Source organism: Chenopodium quinoa, unplaced genomic scaffold (genome assembly GCF_001683475.1).
Source record: "Chenopodium quinoa cultivar QQ74 unplaced genomic scaffold, ASM168347v1, whole genome shotgun sequence".
Taxonomy (NCBI): domain Eukaryota; kingdom Viridiplantae; phylum Streptophyta; class Magnoliopsida; order Caryophyllales; family Amaranthaceae; genus Chenopodium; species Chenopodium quinoa.
In genome coordinates this window covers 2,948,499-2,969,582 of record NW_018745324.1, presented here as the reverse complement: position 1 = coordinate 2,969,582, position 21,084 = coordinate 2,948,499, and the positions used below count along the sequence as shown (strand labels likewise).

At 37.7% G+C, this 21,084-nt stretch overlaps 1 protein-coding gene across 5 annotated transcripts in view; it reads left to right on the top strand.

Annotated features, from left to right (window-relative positions):
• Positions 1-1,621, top strand: part of LOC110712737 (THO complex subunit 2-like) — a 41,921-nt gene extending 40,300 nt beyond the window's left edge. For 3 of the 5 annotated variants that reach the window (XM_021891190.1, XM_021891189.1, XM_021891191.1), the window contains one exon: positions 998-1,621. In XM_021891190.1, the coding sequence (XP_021746882.1) occupies positions 998-1,067 (70 nt within the window). In that variant the 3' untranslated portion in view covers positions 1,068-1,621. Of the gene's footprint in view, positions 1-266; positions 389-997 lie in introns of all 5 variants that reach the window. The other 2 variants (XR_002509691.1, XR_002509692.1) reach the window with 2 other exon arrangements.
• Positions 1,622-21,084: the final 19,463 nt, after the last annotated feature.

Below are 21,084 nucleotides of genomic sequence, written 5' to 3'. Positions count from 1 at the left end.
CTCTGACTTAGGGATTTTGATGAAGCAGGCTGAAACTCAAGTTCTACTCACTAGGTTGAAATTATGAAGCTTGTCTCAAATTTGATAACTCAACTCTAGGTCAACTAGAAAAAGAATGCTTACATTCTGTTGCTAAAAAATTATAGAAATGTTTCATATCTGTTAAAAATGCATAATTTTAAAATATTTATGTAATTTTAATTAATATTTAATTTATTTAAAAAAATATCACATGATTTTGTTTGCCTTAATTATAGAAATCAAAGATCAATATAGCAGTGCTAGACGACCAGTATGAAATAATTGAGGGCAGTGAGCATCATGCAGCTTCTTGTTTACACCTTAAAATCATGAGGCATCAACCTCACACTGGTATAAACTATAAAATGTAGGTAGTTTTCCTATTGCAATTTATTGTAAATTGAGTTAATTATGACATGTGTAGGTAATTGGGTATGTCTGAAGTTTTTGCTGCTGTGCCATTGTGACTATATCATAATGATGCATATATTAGCAAATTCTGTATGTGGTAGGTACCAGTGACAGTATAGTTTTATGAGGTGTGGCTACCATATACTTCCTCCATTCTACAGATATTGCACCATATTGACTTTTTCACTATTCACATGCTCTTGTTTGGCCATTTATTATGATTTATACGCAAGGAGAATCGTAGTACGGAGTGTATTGTTAGATTTGTCTGAATTTATACTTTCAAAATATCAATTTTGTTATATACTTATTGTGAATTAAACTTATTAATCGTCAAAGTTGTGTGTTGGGAAGCGTAAAGCACTAATATTGTAGAATGGAGAAAGTAAAATTTTGAGCATGCTGCTTTTTGAAACAAATACTTTGCATCACTATCTAATAAGAAATGTAACAATAATTGTTTAGATGCTGCTTTTCTTAACTATACTATTGCTTTCTGTTATTTTATTGATCTATGCGATCCTTTAGCTGTACAATGTTTTATACCTTAATGAGCATGTGACAGAATGTACGAACGTGATTGGGAGGATGAGAAAAGACTGAGAGCAGAAGCAAAACGCAGACACAGGAAATGATTTCAAGTGATCAGAATGCCTGTTTTCAGTGTGTTGCTGATTGAGACCAAGTGGTCATTATTATCGGATCATCTCCTGCGATGTTAAGAATTTGTCCAGTGTTTAATTCTAGTAAGAATCTTTATCTTCAGTTTGACCCAATGTAGGGAGATCTCTTATGTGAACATTATTGTAGCTGGATCTTTTAGTTAAGTTGTTTGAGCAGTGTCCTGATACTAACTACAATTGTAACATAGCGGGATTTGGAATTTCCCGAAATTGAAGTTTATGAATGATCATGATTTTGATCATTGAAATTCAGCTAATGGAGATCAAGCAAAGCTGGATTCTCTTGCCATTGCTTGAGACTGCTGTGCTACTGCTTGTGTTAACCTCAATATTGCACAAGGGAAGAGGACATACTCAGGAGGTATGTCCTATTTAAAAATTATGTTCTATTAGATTTTAAGTCCAAATAATTTGAATAGAAATATGTTCCTGTTTTGTATATATATATATGTATATTCAACAACCGGCAATTTTGATAATTTTTATGGCTTATCTTATTGCCTCTATATGCAAGTGTTCATACACCCTGAAATAATAATTAGTTATGTTATTTCATTATAGTATCTCTGTTTTTACTTTTTATTATCATCTTATAGGAAATTGTCTAATTACTTGCAACACTACTATGTTTGGTAGTGTTTACCTTTCTCCCATCTCTCCTAACCCTTCCTTCCCCTCTAACTGAACCCAAACCACAACCACACCTACCAAAGCCAATCCCTTTAGCCATAGCCACCAGCCCACTACCGAAATTTGTTGGTGGCTATGGCTAAAGGGATGGCATGGCTATGCTCCTTGTCTCGCTCTTGTCTAAAAGTTGTGTCATACTATGCTTGGGCATGGCCAAAGTTGCATCCACTGTTGAATTAAAAAATGTCAACAACCATTAACCTGATTTCTGAATGGGGGGTTACTAAATGCCACAATAGAATTACTTAGGGCGCGGTATTAAATTACTCATTTACCCTTATAACTTACATGTTTGACATTCAATTTTTCTCACCAACCATACTCCTTCCACCACCATCACCCTAAACACCATCACCACCACCACCACCACCACCCTAAGGTTGCTGGAATCACCATCACGTTAAACACCATCACCAGCACCACCACCCTAAGGTCGTCGGAATCATCCAATTTTCTCACTATCTATCACACCAAATAAACAACTTATCATACCAAATCAACCGGAAAAAGGAAGAGGTTTAATACAATGGAATCGCGGCGTGGGAAGGGGGTTTATTTGCCGGGAAATGTGGGGAAAACACCGGTAAGGATTTTTTTTTTTTAAAAAAAAAATTTCGCAGAAAAACCATAGTCGCGTGCTATATGCGACTCCACCACGGCATAGTCGCATATAGCATGCGATTACACCGTGGTGGAGTCGCATATAGCGTGCGATTACACCGTGGTGGAGTCGCATATAGCGTGCGACTACGCCACGGTACAGTCGCATATAGCGTGCGACTCTACCACGGTGTAGTCGCATGTAACATGCGACTGTACCATGGCATAGTCGCATGCTATATGCGACTATACCACGGTGTAGTCGCATATAGCATGCGACTACACCGTGGTATAGTCGCATATAACATGCGACCGGGTACAACGAAAATTGAAAAAAAAGTCCGACATATACTTGACTCGACGGTTGTCGTCCCCACCAAGTGCCTCCGATATGAACGCCGACCGTCGTCGACTCATTTTATATGTCGTGGGTGGTGGACCATTCAAGGTGGAGCTGTGGTGTATGATGGTCAAGGTGGAGTCGTGGTGGACCGGTCAAGGTCGAGTCGTGGTGGTGGCCCAGTCAAAGGTGAGTGGTGGTATGGGTGGTGGAGCATATGACAAAGTTAGTAGTTAATAATGGTTGGATTATTAAGTAATTTTCAAAATTATAAGGGGCATAAACGTCTTTTAATACTATAACTTGAGTAATTTCATTGTGGCAAATAGCAATCACTTCTGAATGTGTCTGCCCTCCTTTTTCAGAATAGTTAACCACCAAACTATTACCTCAGTTTTATATTATTTGCAACAATTTGACATAAAATAGGGGAAAAATATCTAAATCGTTGCAAATAATATGAAACAGAGGTAGTACAATTTAAATACCATACCCTTTGTTAAAAATCTTTTTACCCATTGAATAATATTGGACAATAAAAGAGATAGAAGTAAGAAGTGAAAATATTAGTGTAGTATTGCAGTTACTTTTGCTTGTGTAGTTCATTATAGTGAGCTTGCCTATTTGTACCTTATAGGTAGTGCTGTCAAATTTCAAACTGAAACTGTTTAACTGCCCGAAACAAACCGACCCAGATGAGAACTGAACCGATTAAAAACTGTTTTTTTTTTAAACCGAAAATCGACCCGAACCGTATGTGAATGAACTCAAAACTGAACCGACCTGTTTAACGGTTATATGGTATAAGAACCGAACCCGTTAATGAACCGAACCAGTTCTATACCGAACTGAAAAAAAAACCGAACTGTTTCTAACCCGAAACCGTTTAAACCGGGATAAAAACTGTTTACATCGAACCGTTAACAACCCGCGACTCGTTAGCATCGAACTGTATAACAATTGAACCGTTTATAAACCGAACCACATGCAAACCGAATCCAAACGGTTAACAAGTACTATCAAATTTCAAACCAAAACCATTTAATTGCCCGAATCCAAACGACTCGATAAACAATCGATTTTTTGAAACCGAAAACCGACCCAAATCGTAATTTAGTAAACTCGAAATGGAATCGATCCAGATAACGTTAAACCGTAGAAGAACCGAACCCGTTATAAACTGAACTGATAAAGAACTAAACCAATTATAAACTGAACCAAAAAGTGAACTAGTTATAAATTGAACCGAAAAAGAACCAAACTGTTTCTAACCCGAAACCGTTTCCAACCCGAAACTGTTTGAACCGGGATAAAGACCATTTACACCGAACCGTTAACAAATCACAATCCGTCTGCACTGAACTGTTTACTACCCGGACTGTTTACAACCCGAACCGAATTAAAACCGCTCAAGAATAAACCGAAACCAAATCGAACCGATAAGTATTTAAACCGAACTGAAACCGACCCGCGAGACACTTAAACCAATTTCAAACTGACGCGATTTAATACCAAACCGATTTCAAACTGAATCGTATCCGAACTGTCAAACCGTTTTAATAGTGCTACTTATAGGTAAATTTTGTCATTAAAATATTTTGCATGATTGGACTTTGTTACAAATTATTGCACTAGTTACATTGTTGATGAATATCGTTTTTAATGTTTTCTCAAACACCCCCCTTGAATGTTCACATGAAATAAAATATGAGCTATAGGAAATGAAAACTAGGATGCAAAAGTGTACAATGATATAATATTATATGCTTTGATAAATTGCTATGTCAAAAACCTTGTCAAGAAAAACTAAGTGGGATAAAAACCCAAACAAAGTAAAAAGAGTCTAGTGCTTATAATACTCTCCTTGATTTTATCGTAATTCACAAAGATGTCGCATTTCGATTTCATGAAAAAATTGCTCAAATTTCTTTGAAAGGATTTAGTGAACAGGTTGGCAAGATTATCACAAGATTGAATTTGCTAGACATCAATTTTCTCTTCCTTTAGCTGATCATGTGTGAAGAATAGTTTTGGGGATATATATTTTGTTCTATCTCCCTTAATATATCCTTCGGGCACTTGAGAGATGCATGTCATATCGTGTTTTCTTCAAAGATGATGGATGGATTTTCTGTTATTACGTTCATTCCACAATTTTCTTGGATATTACTAATCATCGACCTTAGGCATAAACATTATCATTCTTCTTCGAAAAGAGCTATCCATATAACTCTACATGATTCGTTTTTCAAGTGACTTTAACTCAACGTGCATTGCGTCCTTCCATTTTGGCCAATCATTCTGGTGTTGGTATTCTTCCATTGTTCTTAGTTCAACATCATTTTCATTAGACACAATTTCAATCGTGATGGATTATCCAAATATTACATTTACGATAACATCATTTCTGTTCCAATGAATCTTGGTAGAAACATAATTCATTGAAATATCATTGTTATCGATGTCGTTGTAATCCTATTCATTCCCCATCAAGTTGTCTTTTTGTTGATTTCCTTTCGGATTATCATTGCTTTCTTACTTTCATCAACATTTGGTATTTCTTGACCTTCTAAAAAGGGAAAATCACTAGTTTCATCTTCTATTACATCCAATCTTTTCAATTTTCATAGTTTAGAATCTTTTGAACAAAGTGGTCTCCCACGCTTTCGGCGTGCTTAAGATTCGTTTTCAGTGGCCTTATTCCCAGTTGAAATTTCAATACGTGCACGTGCATTTTTTGCTGGTACATATTATGTCATCTTCTTTGTGTCTTGATGGGCGTTAGAACGATCGCACATTCCACACTCAATCAAACACATTTATAAACAAACATCCCACAAACCAAACACTATGATATGTAAGTATTCAGTCCACAAAGAACGGGATATGATTGCTAAGGATCTTAACATTAAGCTAATTCAAAGTCATTTGTGATTGAGGGTTCGTCAAGTAGACAAACAAACAATAGTTCTAAATCAAGTGAATAAAGACACTAGGGAATGAGATCCACTCAACCATGGTAGTTAGGCATATTGGGAGTAAAATGGACAAGAGATAGCAAAGACTATATGTAAGATCAACTTCATGCAATTAGTATACAACTCACATTACTAAACTTATATTACTCATTAGCTTAGCAATAGAAGATACATAATCAAATTGCAATCAGTAATGACATACTCAATTCACATTTCCATGTCAAACTAAGCATACCAAGCTATCAAGCTCCTAACTTAAGGGAGCTAATCCTATCACGAATAACTAACAAGCAACTTCATACAATCAATTTAATCACAAATCAAACATCAATACTTCTCCCAAGTTTACATTGCTAACCATTAGGTTGAGCTTCACCCAACCCCTAGCAAAGAGGACAACTCACAACTCATCTTAAATGTAGGTGGGTTGGTTGTTGTTCCAACCCGCAACCGACCCTTCTTGAACGGGGCGGTGAGGATTGTTGACATAGGGGAGAAAGTCTCCCCTCTCAACTTAGTTTTGAAAGGACATTTGGGAAACATAGATTTGGTATTCATACCCTTGCAAAATTCTTTGGTTGAAAAGATTGAGATGGTGAAAGACCGATTCAAGGTTGAAGGAAGAAGAAGAAGAAGAGGAGGGGCTACCCATAAAACTAGGAATGGTAGAAATGCTATGGCGGCGAGGTTAAGATGGTTGGTCAAGGTAGGGAACATTCGCGGGGAGTGGCTCAATTGATACTTACCAAGTGTTCCCCACGGTGTTCATTACAGCCGCATTAGGGAGAATGCAACGGTGTTTACCCTTTACCTACTAAGAGTAAGTGGTCACATTGCCACGGAGTTCCACAAGCATATGTATTGAGTAATGTCCGGGAATGTCAAGGACATTGGACTCGTCCACCAGTGTCAATTGCTCAACCCAATTAGTAAAGCCCAATGCCTCGGCAATTATCGTGATCATCCCACCACATTTTATCTCCTCTCAACTCCGTACTCCTCTTAATTTCAAGGCACCGTTGGATGAACAAGTACCCCATATTCACATTACCCTCAAGGTTTCCCTCAAATCGGGAAGCTATAAAGAGGCATTTGATCTCCTCTTTGGTTATCTTCTCGAGATATTGCTTCAAGAAGCAAGCGTACCCCATAATTCTCATGAATATACAGAGTACGAGGTGGACAATGTGGCTAGCATGGCTAGGCCGGGTGGTGAAATTAGGATACCCTGCAATAGTATTCCACCAATTTTGCTTCTCGTAGCTAGAGTAGAAACTATCGGGGTTGTCAATTTGATTATATACGACCACTGAAATATTTCATTGAGGCGAGTTAAGATTAAAGTCTTTTCTTGATTGAAAAGTTTAAACTTAATTACGCACTCAATAGGCTCTCCCTCACCATTGATTCGACACATGGTTAGGGTTGAAAGGAACTCGAGAGTTATTGATTCGAAGGTTAGACCCTCTTTTTGAGGAAGTTTAACCTTCCGAAATTATCGGCCACTTGCTGAATTCCTTCATCTACACCTAAGAGTTGGCAAGCTTCTTGGTATAAAATCTTGTAAGAAGGATTTTTCGTTTTAAAAGTTTGGAGTAATACTTTTTGAATTTTATCTGGAATTTTAATGGAATGAGGACCATTGCCTTGGTTTTGTGTTTGGCTTTGGTTTAGGTTTTCGGTGGATTGGTTTTCGGTTATTTGGAATTCTTTCTTTTCTTTCCTCTCATACCTCCAAATAATCTTAGAACCATTTTGACAAATGTGAGAAAAGGATTAAAAGGGTCACTCAAAATACCTCACACAAACACCAAAATTCACCACACACAACCTCCTTAACTTCAAACCCCCGATTAAAAACCAAGTACTTGCTTTAACAATTCCAAATATATATATTCCAACACAATCCACAAATATTTCTAACACAAAATTCACAGCAAACAAATATTCCAATCAACACACAATAATTATAATCCACGACCATCACAATTTTTAATCACCAATATTATTTTACCACAAGCTCAAACTAATTTCAAACACATCAATTGTTATATATTCAACAAATCATGAACTAAACTACACAATTCATCAAAAATAACTAAGAAAAATGAAATTTAAAGGGAAATCAACAAGAGTGAAGAAGTCAATACCCAGAGAGTATGTAAATACACTTAGACTTCCAAGATATGCTCAATTCTTGCTTCCTTTGCTCCAATTTCTTGAAAACACCTTTGATTTTCTGGTGGTCTTCTAGAATTTTGAAAACTTGTGTTTGAATTTGGGTAAATTTTGTGTTTTTAGAAAGAGAATTTAGTGGAGAAGAGGAATTTGTGAATTTTTAGTGAAAAATATGGAGATTTGATGATGATATTGTAGAGAGAAGTTGGAGAATATAAGGGTTTTTTTAGAGAGAGAAGGAGATGGGAAAGAGGAGAGAGAGCATGAGAGTTTGAATGATTGGTGAAAAATAAGGGTAAGAGGATAAAAAGAGAAAAAAGAATCTCTTTTTTTTTACTCGGACGTGATGGAGCGGGTCTGTAGATGGGGTGGAATGCCCGCTCTTGCCTTTAGAACGCCTTATGTTCCTTCTTGCCGGTTTGGAGCGGGCGTGTATGTGCCTAGGAGTGCCAGCTCTAAACATTATTTTAGCTACGAAATTCGGTTAGGAGCGGGCGTGTAGTAGGGTTGGAGCACCCACTCCTAACTCAATTTTTGAACTCTGAGGTATGCCTAGAATGAAGTGGATGTGTAGGTCGTTTAGAGCTCCCGGTTCAAAACTTACATAAGTTCTTCCCTTCTAACAGCATGGTTTGGAGCAGGCGCTCGCGAGTGTATAGCTAACTAGGAGCGCCATCTCCAAACCTTAATCCTCTTTTCTGATTTGCTAACCCATAGACTAGAGCGGGCGTGCATATGAGTAGGCGCGCCCGCTACTAATCTGAAAAGAAGTTCTTGATTGCTTTGGTCATTTTGGAGCGGGTGTGCATTACTTCAGCATCGTTCACTCCAAATCAGAAATTAGTTCCAGGTTGAAATGACGTTTCTTAGAGCGGGCGTGCAGGTACACATGATTGCCCGCTCCAAACCTTAAAAGCTTATATATCTAACAACCTAAACTGGAGTGGGTGTGCAGGATTTTTGGAGTGCCCGCTTCAAGTTTTAAATGGTTTCCTGTTCTGATTTTGACAGAAGGAGCGGGCTTGTAGGCTCAGAGGAGCGCTCGCTCCTACCTAGCTTGAAGGCTACTGTTTCTTCCGTTGAGCTTGGAGCGGGCATGTGTAGGGTTGGAGTTCCCGTTCCTAGCTGTTGATAGCCTTAATGCTTTCTTTTATTTGCTCCTTTTTTCTCTAAATACATATATCAAGGCACAATAACATAAGCTTAACCAAATTGTTAGCTAAATAATATATAACGTACCCTTTTCTCCATTATCTCACTTTCTCTCTCTCTTTCGTCTTTCTTTTCTTTTATTTTTTACTCAGGTTGCCTCACGAAAGAGCTTCTTTAACGTCAATAGCTTGACGACCTCCACACTTAGAAGTTAAGATTACATTACAAAGATTCAACTAAACCAACATGAGCACCCTCATAGTAGAGCTTTAGGCGACGCCTATTGACCTTAAATAATCTCAATCTGTCCAAATCCCAATTTCCATGGCTCCATGGGGAAACACTACTTTAACGACAAAAGGACCACTCCACCTCGATAAAAGTTTTCTAGGGAACAACTTCATCCTTGAATTGTAGAGAAATACCTTTTCGCCTATAAGAAATGTTTTCTTTTCAATATTTCGATCGTGGAATTCTTTTGTGCGAGCCTTATAGTTGTTATCACACTCATAGGCCTCCAATCGAAGCTCTTCAAGTTCATGTAAATCAAGCCATATTTTCTCTCCCGCAGACAGGCTAAAGTCGTATCACCTAATCAAAAGTAATTCCTAAATCCTCTAACTAATGTAGATAGGGAAGTAGGGTCGAATCCACAGAGAAACGAATCTTTCTATTCCTAATTAATTAAAGTAATCTAAATTATAAAGTAACCAAAATATTATAATCGAAGGGAACTAAACTACGAAGATTAAGAATAAGGAGAAAACAATGAATAAAAGGCCTAGGGCATAGGTTCACCAATAAATAATATTCCAAGGTAAAGCATAATAATTTCATAAAAATATGACTTTCTGTAAAAATTTCATGACTACCTTGTGGTCATTTGTTGGGGAGGTAATGGACTCAACCCATTTTGAAACGTAGTCAACCGCCACAAGGATGTATTGATTACCATAATAAGAAGGGAATGGTCCCATAAAATCAATACCCCATACACCAAATAACTCTAGCTCAAGTATTGGTTGTTGAGACATCTCATTCCGCTTGGATTCCACTTGGATATGCTGGTTCGTTCACACCGGTCACAAGTCTTTACAAACGCCAAGCATCCTTAAGGATATGAGGTCACCACAAACCTCTATGCAAGACTTTTAAAGCTATTTTGTTTGTTCCCATATTGCCTCCACAAGGATCTGAAAGACACATTTTGAGCACAATTTGCACTTCTTCATCCGGAACACACATTCGGAGAAAACCATGTACTCCTCTCTTGTAAAGAATGGGTTTATCCCACACATAATGCCTTGCTTTTCTTTTAAGCTAGTTCCTTTGATTCTTGGAGAAATCTGGAGGCAACTCCCCACATGCCAAGTAAATCACCAAGTTGGCGAACCAAGGAAACTCTTTTTTCATTCAAGATATAAATATAAAGCACACATCTCTTAATTCATCACATATGGGGATTTCATCATCACTTGATTGCACATTCTCTATACGGGAAAGATGATCTGCAACTACATTGTCGGCTCCTTTCTTGTCACAGATTTCAACATTAAATTGTTGAAAAGAAAGGACCAATGAAGAAGACAAGGCTTGGACTCTTTCTTTGCCACAAGGTACCTAATAGTCGCATGGTAGGTGTAGACAGTAGTTTTGGAACCAATAAGGTAGTTCCAAACTCAAAAGCATGTACCACGGTAAGAAACTGTTTCTCCGTTGTGGTGTATTTTTGTTGAGCTTCATTCAAGGTCTTAGACATGTAATAGATGACATGAAGATTTTTCTTTATTCTTTTCCCCAACACACCTCCAATTGCAACATCACTAGCATCACACATGATTTTAAAAGGCAAGTCCCATCTTAGCCCTTGCACAATTGGAGCAGAGATCAAAGCCTCCTTCAATTTGTTGAAAGCTTGAAGAAACTTTTCATAAAAAATAAAGTTGGCATCCTTTTTAATAACATCATTTAGGGTTCTAGAGAAGGAGTAAGAAATTCTTGATGAATCTCCTATAGAACCCGACATTTCCCAAAAAGGACCTTACTCCTCTTACATTGATCAGAGGTGGCAATTTTTAATCACTTTAACTTTTTTCTTATCAACTTCAATTCCTTTGCTTGAAATTTGTGACCAAGGACGATTCCTTCTTCAACCATAAAGTGGCATTTATCCCAATTAGTTGACCTTCTCACATCTTGCTAAGAATTTGCCCAAATCGGACAAACAATCTTCAAATGAGAGGCCCCTACCGAGAAATCATCCATAAACACTTCCATCTCGGCTTCAAGCATGTCTCCAAAGATACTCATCATGCACCTTTGAAAGGTTTCCGGTGCATTCCAAAGTCCGAAAGGCATCCTCCTATAAGCAAAAGTACCATGTGGACAAGAAAAGTTGTCAACCATATGGACAAGAAAAGTTGTCAACCGGGTTTATGGAGATTTGAAAGAAACCCAAATAACCATCAAGAAAACAATAATTCTTGTGCTTGGTTAGTCTCTCAAGAATTTGGTCAATAAAAGGGAGGGGAAAATGATCCTGGATTGAATTGCTTGTCTTGAAAATAATGTATGCATGATGCATGTCCTTAGGCTAGGAGGCTAAGGACAATTACATCATGTGACACGATAAATAAATGAACTTAGGTCATGGAGCTAAGCATAATATATGGTGTAAAGAAACGATCCTGAACGTCACTTAGGTCTGGAGGCTAGGCACGCATATAGATGAAGTGATTATTGCATAATGAACGTTGCTTAGGTCAAGGAGCTAAGTGCGATATGCTTTGTATGATTACAAATCATTGATATATAAATGTTGTTCAGCACATTATGCAATGCGTGAAATGAATATTGCTCAGGTTAGGAAGCTAAGCAAGTATATAACGTTTCTTCTAATGATGTTGTCTTGAAAGAAGATGAAGCATGCGCGGTAGGAAAACAAGATTTCACGATAAAGGGTTCCTAAGGGAAAGATGATATGGCTGTGTATGTGTGCAAGAAGTATGTGAAAGTGATATTAATGTGAGGCTGCAAAGGCTATGGTGAGGGAAATAGATGTGAGAAGAGTCCAGATGGTGACCCTTTAGGCTAGGTACGCTAAATTATGTGGGTTCAAGCCCCCCAATTCTAGCTCTAGATGGATAGGGTCATAGAGATAAGCATTAGATATTCTTTGACTCAGGTATGCATATAAATGTGGCCGCACCTCAGGTTGCCTACATATCCGCTAGGAATCAGGCCGAACGTAGCTCTAACTGAACTTTGCACAAGTGTATTTACACCTCAAAGAGGTCTTTCAAGGGTTTTAATGTGGTTAAGCTGATGGTTTAAGGAAGAAAGGGGTAAAATGCTCAAGACCCGTGAGAAGCCCCCAAGATATGCAGTTATGTATTAGACTTTGCAAGTTTTATTTTTCATATATTTTTTTGTTTTGAATTTCTTTTTTTTTTCCATTCTTTTGAATCAATGTAGACAATCTCATATCATGCGGTGCATCACTCACTTAGCATTCATGTTTCTCAGGCACGGTACCAAGCACTCGATGAGAGACGTAATTTGAGACACGTTCATATCGGAGTCATTGGAACACTTGCCTTTAGACATTTTTTTTTAGTTGAACTTGCTTTCTAAATGTTACACAATTTGCACACCTTCCCATCCTAGGGTTAGGTGAATGTGGGTTGGATAAATGAGGCCAACCATTAGACGAGGCTCAAAGTGGTTGATAAAGAAATGGATATGTGATTGAAAATGGTTTAAGGGGAATGACAGGGTTGCAAAGGTGCCTCAAATCATTGGTGTACCTTGTTTTTAGTTCGACAATTGATTTTTTTTTATTTTTATTTTTTTTTTGCATAAGAAAGTCATGATCAAGATATAAAGGAATAATGCTCTTGTTATTGATGGAAATGGTGAATCAACAAACACAATGATCAAATAACAGAAAGGGAAATCTATGCTAGACTAATGGGGAAAAGGGAAATAATTAAGAAAAAAAATATCATGAAATCGAGCATGATGAACTTGTTGTGCACTTGGTCTTTATTACTTCTTGCCACCTGGAGGGACAGGAAGTTTGTTTGCATCCACCAAGTCTTGAATGACGTCCTTCATATTCCAACATTGCTCGGTAATGTGGCCCCTTCCTTTAATGGTACTTGCAATGGGAATTGGGATTCCATTTGGCGCTCCTTTCTTCAGGTTTTGGCTCTGGAAATGGCCCAATAGGTGTGATCAAGCCTTGACCGTAAAGGCGATCAAAGGCTGCATCATAAGTCATTTCTAAAGGAGTGTAAGTTCCTTTTTTTTTTTGGGCAATGGAGCATCAAAAGCTAACATTTCATTGAGATCAACTTGGCTTATATTATTAGTAGTATTTTCGTGCTTAGAAGACGAAGAGGAAAGATGGACGTTCTTTTTGTTTTTCCAAGTTTTATTATTAGTACAACCAGCAGTCTTTATTAGCTCATCCTCGATATTGACGCCGATGTCGTATACAGCTTCAAAAGTGTCCAGTGGAAAAAATTTAAGATGTTCCCTATACTTGTGAGTCAGATTTTGAAAAAAGAAGCAAACCATCTCTCTTTCTTTGGGAGGATCCACCAAGAGTGAAGCCGTTTCCCTCCACCTGTTCAGATAAGCGGTGAAGCTTTCATTCTCTTTTTGTTTGAGAATGGAGAGTTCACATTCAAAAGTTTTAGTTTGAATGTTATACTTGTAACGATTCATGAAACTGTCGGTGACATCTTGCCAAGTCGTAGTACGCTTGGCATCTAGAGAATAAAACCATTGTTGGCAAGCATGTTCTAAGGAGAGAGGGAACACTGTAGGGAAGAGTGTTACGTCCAATCCCTTAAGAGCCATGGTTGCAGAGAACGCCTTCAAATGGAATATCGGACTGTCAGTAGGCTTGAACTTTGGAATATCAGCAGTGGAGAACTTTTCAGAGAGCCTGTCTTTCACATCCAAAGGAGTGGGAGGCTGTTCCACATAAGTGAAATCCTCATAAATCTTACTCATTTGTTCCTTCAATTTGTCAAGGGTAAAAACAATGACCTTGTTTTGTTCCATGGTATTGACCCTAGTGGTAAGGGTTTCCATCATGGAAGATAGTGCCTCGATGATTTGTTGATGTTCTCAATATCTTCATTAGTGGCCATTGAAATGTGATAATTAATGTGGAGACGACAAAGTTCTCTTTGAACGCCTCTTGGATTTAAGGGATTATTGTGGTAATGACTCAAACCGTATTAATCTACCCCTGCTCCTTGACCAAGTATTGTGAAATAAAACAATTCACTTAACTGTTTGACTCATTGCTCAAGATAGGAAAGGAAGGGAAAAAATAGACATTTGAAAACAGGTGAGAATAAACTCCACTCATTTTTTTTATTTTAACGAAAAAAGGTGCATGAACCTAGTATACGATCATAAACGACATGATGCATGACTCGAGTCGAAACATAAAGAAAGTGTGTGGACTATACTTGACTTGTGAATGATTAAATGATGTTATAAGACTCGTGGTATGATCGTATGGCTAGACATGTGAACAATAACCAAAATGACTGACACGCGGACCAAATTAGCAGGGAAGACCAAAAAAGGGGCTGACTGGACTTAAACTTGTAAGTGATGTTATAAGACTCGTGGTATGATCGTATGGCTAGACATGTGAACAATAACCAAAATGACTGACACGTGGACCAAATTAGCAGGGAAGACCAAAAAAGGGGTTGACTGGACTTAAACTTGGGCACCGTGTCGCGGCGCAACTATCATGACACATCAAACCTGCACCGTGGCGCGGTATAGGCCGCTGTGACACGATACTGATTGCTGTGATGCGGCATTTTTTTCCGTGTCACAGTAATTAGTTCCAGGTGTTTATGTGATATTACCATTTTTTTGTCAATTTTAGAGTTTGTTCTAATTACTAAGTGAGTACGGTCCATTGACAATTGTTAGTCATAAAATAATATCATACTCTTCTTCTTCTTTCTCAACTTCTTCTAGTGGGAAATCTGCTAGGAAGTTAGAGATCGTTGAACCTTTGATAGACTTTTGTGGTACGAATTTTAAGTCAAATTGAGCAAGGTTGACTATCCACCTCAATAATCTACCATTGAGTGTTGCTTTTTCAAACAAATATTTGAGAGGATCCATCTTGGATACAACATGCACTATATAAGTGAGCATGTAATGTCTTAATTTCTGCGCGGCCCACACGAGTGCGAGACACAACATTTCAAGGGTGTGTACCTGGTCTCATAAACTTGAAGCCTTTTACTCAAATAGTAGATTGCATTCTTCTTACTTTCGATCTCTTGTGCTAGCATTGCCCCCATCGTTTCTCTTGTGACTGTAAGGTAGAGTCGAAGAGGAAAGTTAGGCATTGCAGGCGATAGCACGGGTGGGTTTGCCAGGTATTCCTTGATCTTGTCGAAAGCTTTTTAGAAGTCATCATCCCATGTAACCCGAATGTTCTTCTTGAGCTTCTTGAATATAGGTTCACATATCGCAGTTAGGTTGGATATAAACCTTCTTATCTATTGCAATCTTCCTATAAAACCTCGTACTTCCTTCTAAGTCTTTGGTAGTGGCATGGCCATGATTGCTTTGACTTTTGTGGGATCTATTTAAATTCCTCGAGACATGATCACATAGCCAAGTACCTTGCCTGATGTAACTCCGAATGCACATTTTGTTGGGTTCAACCTCATGTCATACTTGCGAAGTCTTTCAAAGAATTTGCAAAGTGCAATGATGTGGCCTGGCCGATCTTTTGACTTGACGATCATATCATCAACATAAATCTCCACCTCTTTATGAATCATATCATGTAATAATGTTGTGGCTGCTCTTTGGTAGGTGGCACCCGCGTTTTTCAGCTCGAATGGCATTACCGTATAGCAATATGTACCCCATTGTGTGATGAATGTGGTTTTTTCCATATCTTCCTCAACCATCAATACTTGATTATATCCAGCGTAGCCGTCCATGAATGATAGGAGTGCATAGTTTGATGTGTTGTCGACCAGAATGTCAATGTGAGGTAGAGGGAATCCATCTTTTGGGCTTGTTTTGTTGAGATCCCTGTAATTAACACACATTCTGACCCTTCCATCTTTCTTTGGAACTGGAACCACATTAGCTATCCATTCCAGATACTTGGATACTTTGATGAAACCTGCATCCAATTGATTTTTGATTTCGTCCTTGATTTTGAGAGCCACATCTGGTTTCATACGGTGCAACTTTTGTTTGACAAGCTTCATACCTGGAATAAGTGGTATCGTATGCTGAGCTATATCCCTGTCAATCCCTAGCATATCTTGGTATGAACAAGCAAATAAATCAACAAATTCACTAAGCAAGTTAATTATCTCTTTGAGTTGTCTTGAATTAGTGTTAATCCAATTTTAACTTCTTTGATAGTCGTATAATTGGAAATATTAACTGTTTCTGTATCTTCGATAATTGTTGTTTTATTTTCGTGTTCTTCCATTGCTTTTATTATTTCTTTGTCAATTTTATCATTAGCAAAGCAATATTGATCAGGCTTAGGGGAATGACACGCATCGTAAGCAAAGGTTCTCATTTCATTGAATGCATTGGTCATTACATCAAAGAGGGCAAGGTCAACTGCGACCTCATTGGAATTATTTGGGATAGAGGGAGGAGACTCGACAAGAGACTCAACATTAGGAGGAACTAAATTAGACTCAATAGCAAAAAGGGGGTCGGCCTCAGATCCTAAACACTCGTCTATAGACTCGGACTCGGACTCGGACTCAAACTCAGATCCAGATGATTCAGATTCATCAACATAGGATCTTCGCCGGTGGGCACCTCCAGCTTTCCTCCACTTGGCGTAGTGATCTTCACCATCTTGCGCCATCCCTTTAAAACACCATCAGCCGGGACAATCAACTCGGAGGGGTCAAAATCTTTTCTTGATATGACAGCTTGGATGAGCTCGGAATCGTCATTGCGGATATGCTTGGGTTCATTCTTTTCTAGTCCAAAGAGAAGATTAATGTTCATATCATCAGAGCTTAGACTAGCTGGTTTCTCAGCTGTGGAGAATTCATCGCCTTCATCGATGAAGTTACAATCGAGGAACATCTCAAAACCCGGCTCACACTTCCCATCGTGGACGAAAGGCTCGGGGAATTCATAGCATGGGAAGTTTTCCTCTTCTTTGATGTACTGGCCGTTGAGAGTAAAGGGATATGGATCCATGGCCATTTCCATCTTCATGGTTCGATCATTGTTGCGAGCCTTCATCTTCTGGAGTGCCTGTTTCATATCTTCTTTTTTTAGCTTGAATCCCAAGCCAAAGGCATCCTTCTTGGGTGCACTTGGATGGCCCCGAAGTTCAGTCATTTTCTTTTTGAATCCGAGGGTCATTCTAGGGAAATGCCCTTGCCTCTTCATAATTGCATTAACATTGGTATTCGAATAAAGATCGAAGTTGAGGTGACACTTCTCCTCTTCTTCGATCATGAGAACATCATCTAGCGAAAACCCCTAGAGATCCTCATCTTCCTCATCATGTTCGACATGGACAATGGGAGTATCAATAACTTAAATGCGCATGGGGGAGGCATCAATGGTAATTAGAACCCCTCCAACTATAGCTTTTACCTTTTAGTGCAATGACGACGGAATCGCCTTTAGCTCATGAAGCAAAGGACGACCTAACAACAGATTGAAAGAAGCCTGAATGTCCACCACCCCCTAAAACTTGGTGCGACGTTCAATAGCTCCAGTAGTTATATTTAGCATGATAGTACCCACGGCTTGACGGCAAGTATTATCGTAAGCACAAATCCCTTGAGCAGAGGGAATCAACTCTTCATTTTTTATGCCCAACTTCTGTGAAGTGCGCAGTGGGCATACATTGATTGCTGAGCCATTATCAACCAGGCTCATAGAAACATTCATCTGCCTACACACCACAGTAAGGCCTTGTTATGTGGTCCCCTTCCGAGGGCAGATCCTTATTAGAAAAGGAAATCAGATTATTGGTACTTGGCAATTTGGTAGTGAGAAAGTTGACCAGTTCTTGAGGAGTCATATCACTATCAACTCCTATTTTCACCAAAGCATTCATCATAGCCTTTCGATGCTCGTGGAAGGTGGCCAAAAGCTTCCATACATACATTTCCACCTTAGTCTTTTGTAATTGTTTGATCACATCGTTGTTCACAGGATTGATGGGATCAACTATTGGTTGTGATTGCGGTGGAGGTGGAGGTGGACTTAGCTATTGCAACCGTCCATTTCTGGTGAGAACCTTGACCTTAAGGTCTCCCGAAACATCTTCACTAGTGCTAAGATATGAACAGGCTATATCTTTAAGATAGACTTCTTCATCGTCACTAAACCAAATTCCATTCACTTCTTCACAGCTTGAAACAAAGACAACTTCTAGTAGAGGTTCATTCACAGGATGAATGAGTAGTGACTGATCAAAGGAGACTTTATCTCCCATGATAGCCAAAGCATCCGAAAGGGGACTTGTTTGAATATTGGGCTTCTTGCCCCCTAGAGGGACAAGAAGTTTATTAGCATCAATTAGTACTACTACAAAAATAGGAATATAGAACGCCTAAAACAAGCAATATAGAACGCCTCAGAGGCGTTCTTATGAGGAGGTGCCTTATAAAGTCTATAGAACGCCTCTTTGAGGCGTTCTATATCTATCACAATACTAATCACCTATCTCAGATAGGCGTCTCATATTCTAGGTACAAAGTAAATAAAACACAAGGAAAAGAGAGCTGTCATCTTAAAATAGGCGTTCTATAGCTATGTAAAAGAGAACTCCTAAGATAGATAGGCGCTCTCTTTTTCTTATTTTTTTAAAAAAAAAATTATATTATTATTATTATTTAATAATAATAATAATAATAATAATTTGTCAATAATAAGTAGTAATAATAATAATAATAATAATAATAATAATAATAATAATAATAATAATAATAATAATAATAATAATAATTTGTCAATAATAAGTTAAACAGCGTAGCAATAACATAAAATTGATTAAAAAAATTTACAAATATTTCAATTACAATAATTAAATTACTTACAAGAAATTTACGTTACAAGTTCTATAATATACTATACAAGAAATTTAAATTACAAGTTATATAATACAACTGATTAGACCGATTAAGTAAAGCTTGCAGCTGCCAAGCAAATTTCCACTCATAATAAATCTGTAAAAACATGTAACAACAATTAATAAAGAGTATAATTGCAAATTTGCAATGTAATTTAATTTAAATTTTATACAATTGCAATCACGCTAAAAACCCAGATGACTCCACCGAATTCAAAATAAAATTTATTGACATATTCAAAACCCAGAATCCACCCCTACAAAAATAGATCTTAATGCAATTTTAATTACAACTATAAAATCTCATCCCACAAGAAATTAAAATAAACCCAGTTCATTATGTCACTCATATGTTCAAACAAAACAATTTTAAAGAGACTAAATATAAAAATGAACAAATAGAAACTAACTTTCCACTATTACATCAACGCTTCCAGCCTTCCACCATCGACGCACAAAACAGAGCAACCGCACCAAACACCCACAAGCACACCATCAACACACAAAATCAGAACAAATCGCACCAAATAGAAATTTTAGATCTAAAGTAATTTTAAAATGAAAATCAGAAATTTTAGATCTAATACAATTGAATATTAAAATAAATGTGAAGATGATAATCAGAAACTACTCAACTTAGAGAGCTAAAATAATTGAGGATTAAAACGAAGATTTAAAATGGAAATCGAGATTAGAATTAGAACAAAATCGAAAACTTTTGATCTGAAAAAAAAATAACAAAAATCATCTCTGAATTCGCAAAAATTTAGCACAAACTATCCAAAAATCCAGTACCCAGAAACTTAAATCAACTTAAAACTACAAGAAATTGAAAAAATAACCAAACAATCATCATTACAACTTTCAAACTGAAAAAACTTTCGAATTGATATTTGATGATTACAGACATAAACATCTTACCTAACATCTGCAGCTTCAAATATAACCAATAGTGTTCGATAATTGAGTGTAGAAGAAATGAAGATGATGAAGAGAATAAGGCTACATGTTCATCTATTCGTTTAACAAATTAGTAGATCTAAAGAGAGAGAGGAGGAGAATGAGGTGAGAGAAAGAAATTTTTTCGAAGGGAATGAGAGTAAACGGCTGATTGCAAAAATCAAAGGAGGTCTAGGGTGTGTTTTTTTTCATTTCTTTAATTATTTTTTAAACAATATAGAGCTGTTAACTAAAACAAGCGCTCTATATTGCAAAGTCACTTTTTCACTAAAATAATAATAAATCATATAGATCGGTTGAGTAGGGGAGGCGCTCTATAAGTTTGAATAACAAAATGCTGATCTTACTCAGGCGATGTATAAAATTCTAGAGATCGCCTATCCAACTTGACTGTTGTGTATCGTGTGTTACTTATTCCCATTTTTGTGTTAGTGTAGGTCTTGGATCGCATCCTTCAACCTCCAACATTTCTCAGTAGTATGACCTTTGCCTTGATGAAACTTGCAATGAGCATTGGGGTCATAGCTAGCAGTTTTGTTCTTTGGTCAAGATTCTGGAAAGGGTCCAATTGGCGTAATCAATCCTTGACTATGCAAGCGATCAAAAGAAGCATCATAGCTCATTCCCAAAGGTGTGTAAACCCTCCTTTACCTTTGGAATCTCTGAGTGGGAGCATTAAGAGCTAACACATCATTGACGTTGATGTTATTGGTAGCATTATTGGGCTTGGAAGACAAACAAGGAGTGTCGTTCTTCTTGTTTTTCCAAGTGTTGTTGTTGTAGTTGTTGCTACCAGTAGTTGTAAGGATGGTGTTCCCATCGTAAGGGGATCCTTCCTTAAATGCCCAATGGCCCTTTAAAAGCCTAGGACTTTACACTTGTTAGGGTGTAGTAGGATTTAAATTCCTGACTGTTTGGGAGACCTTGAATTAG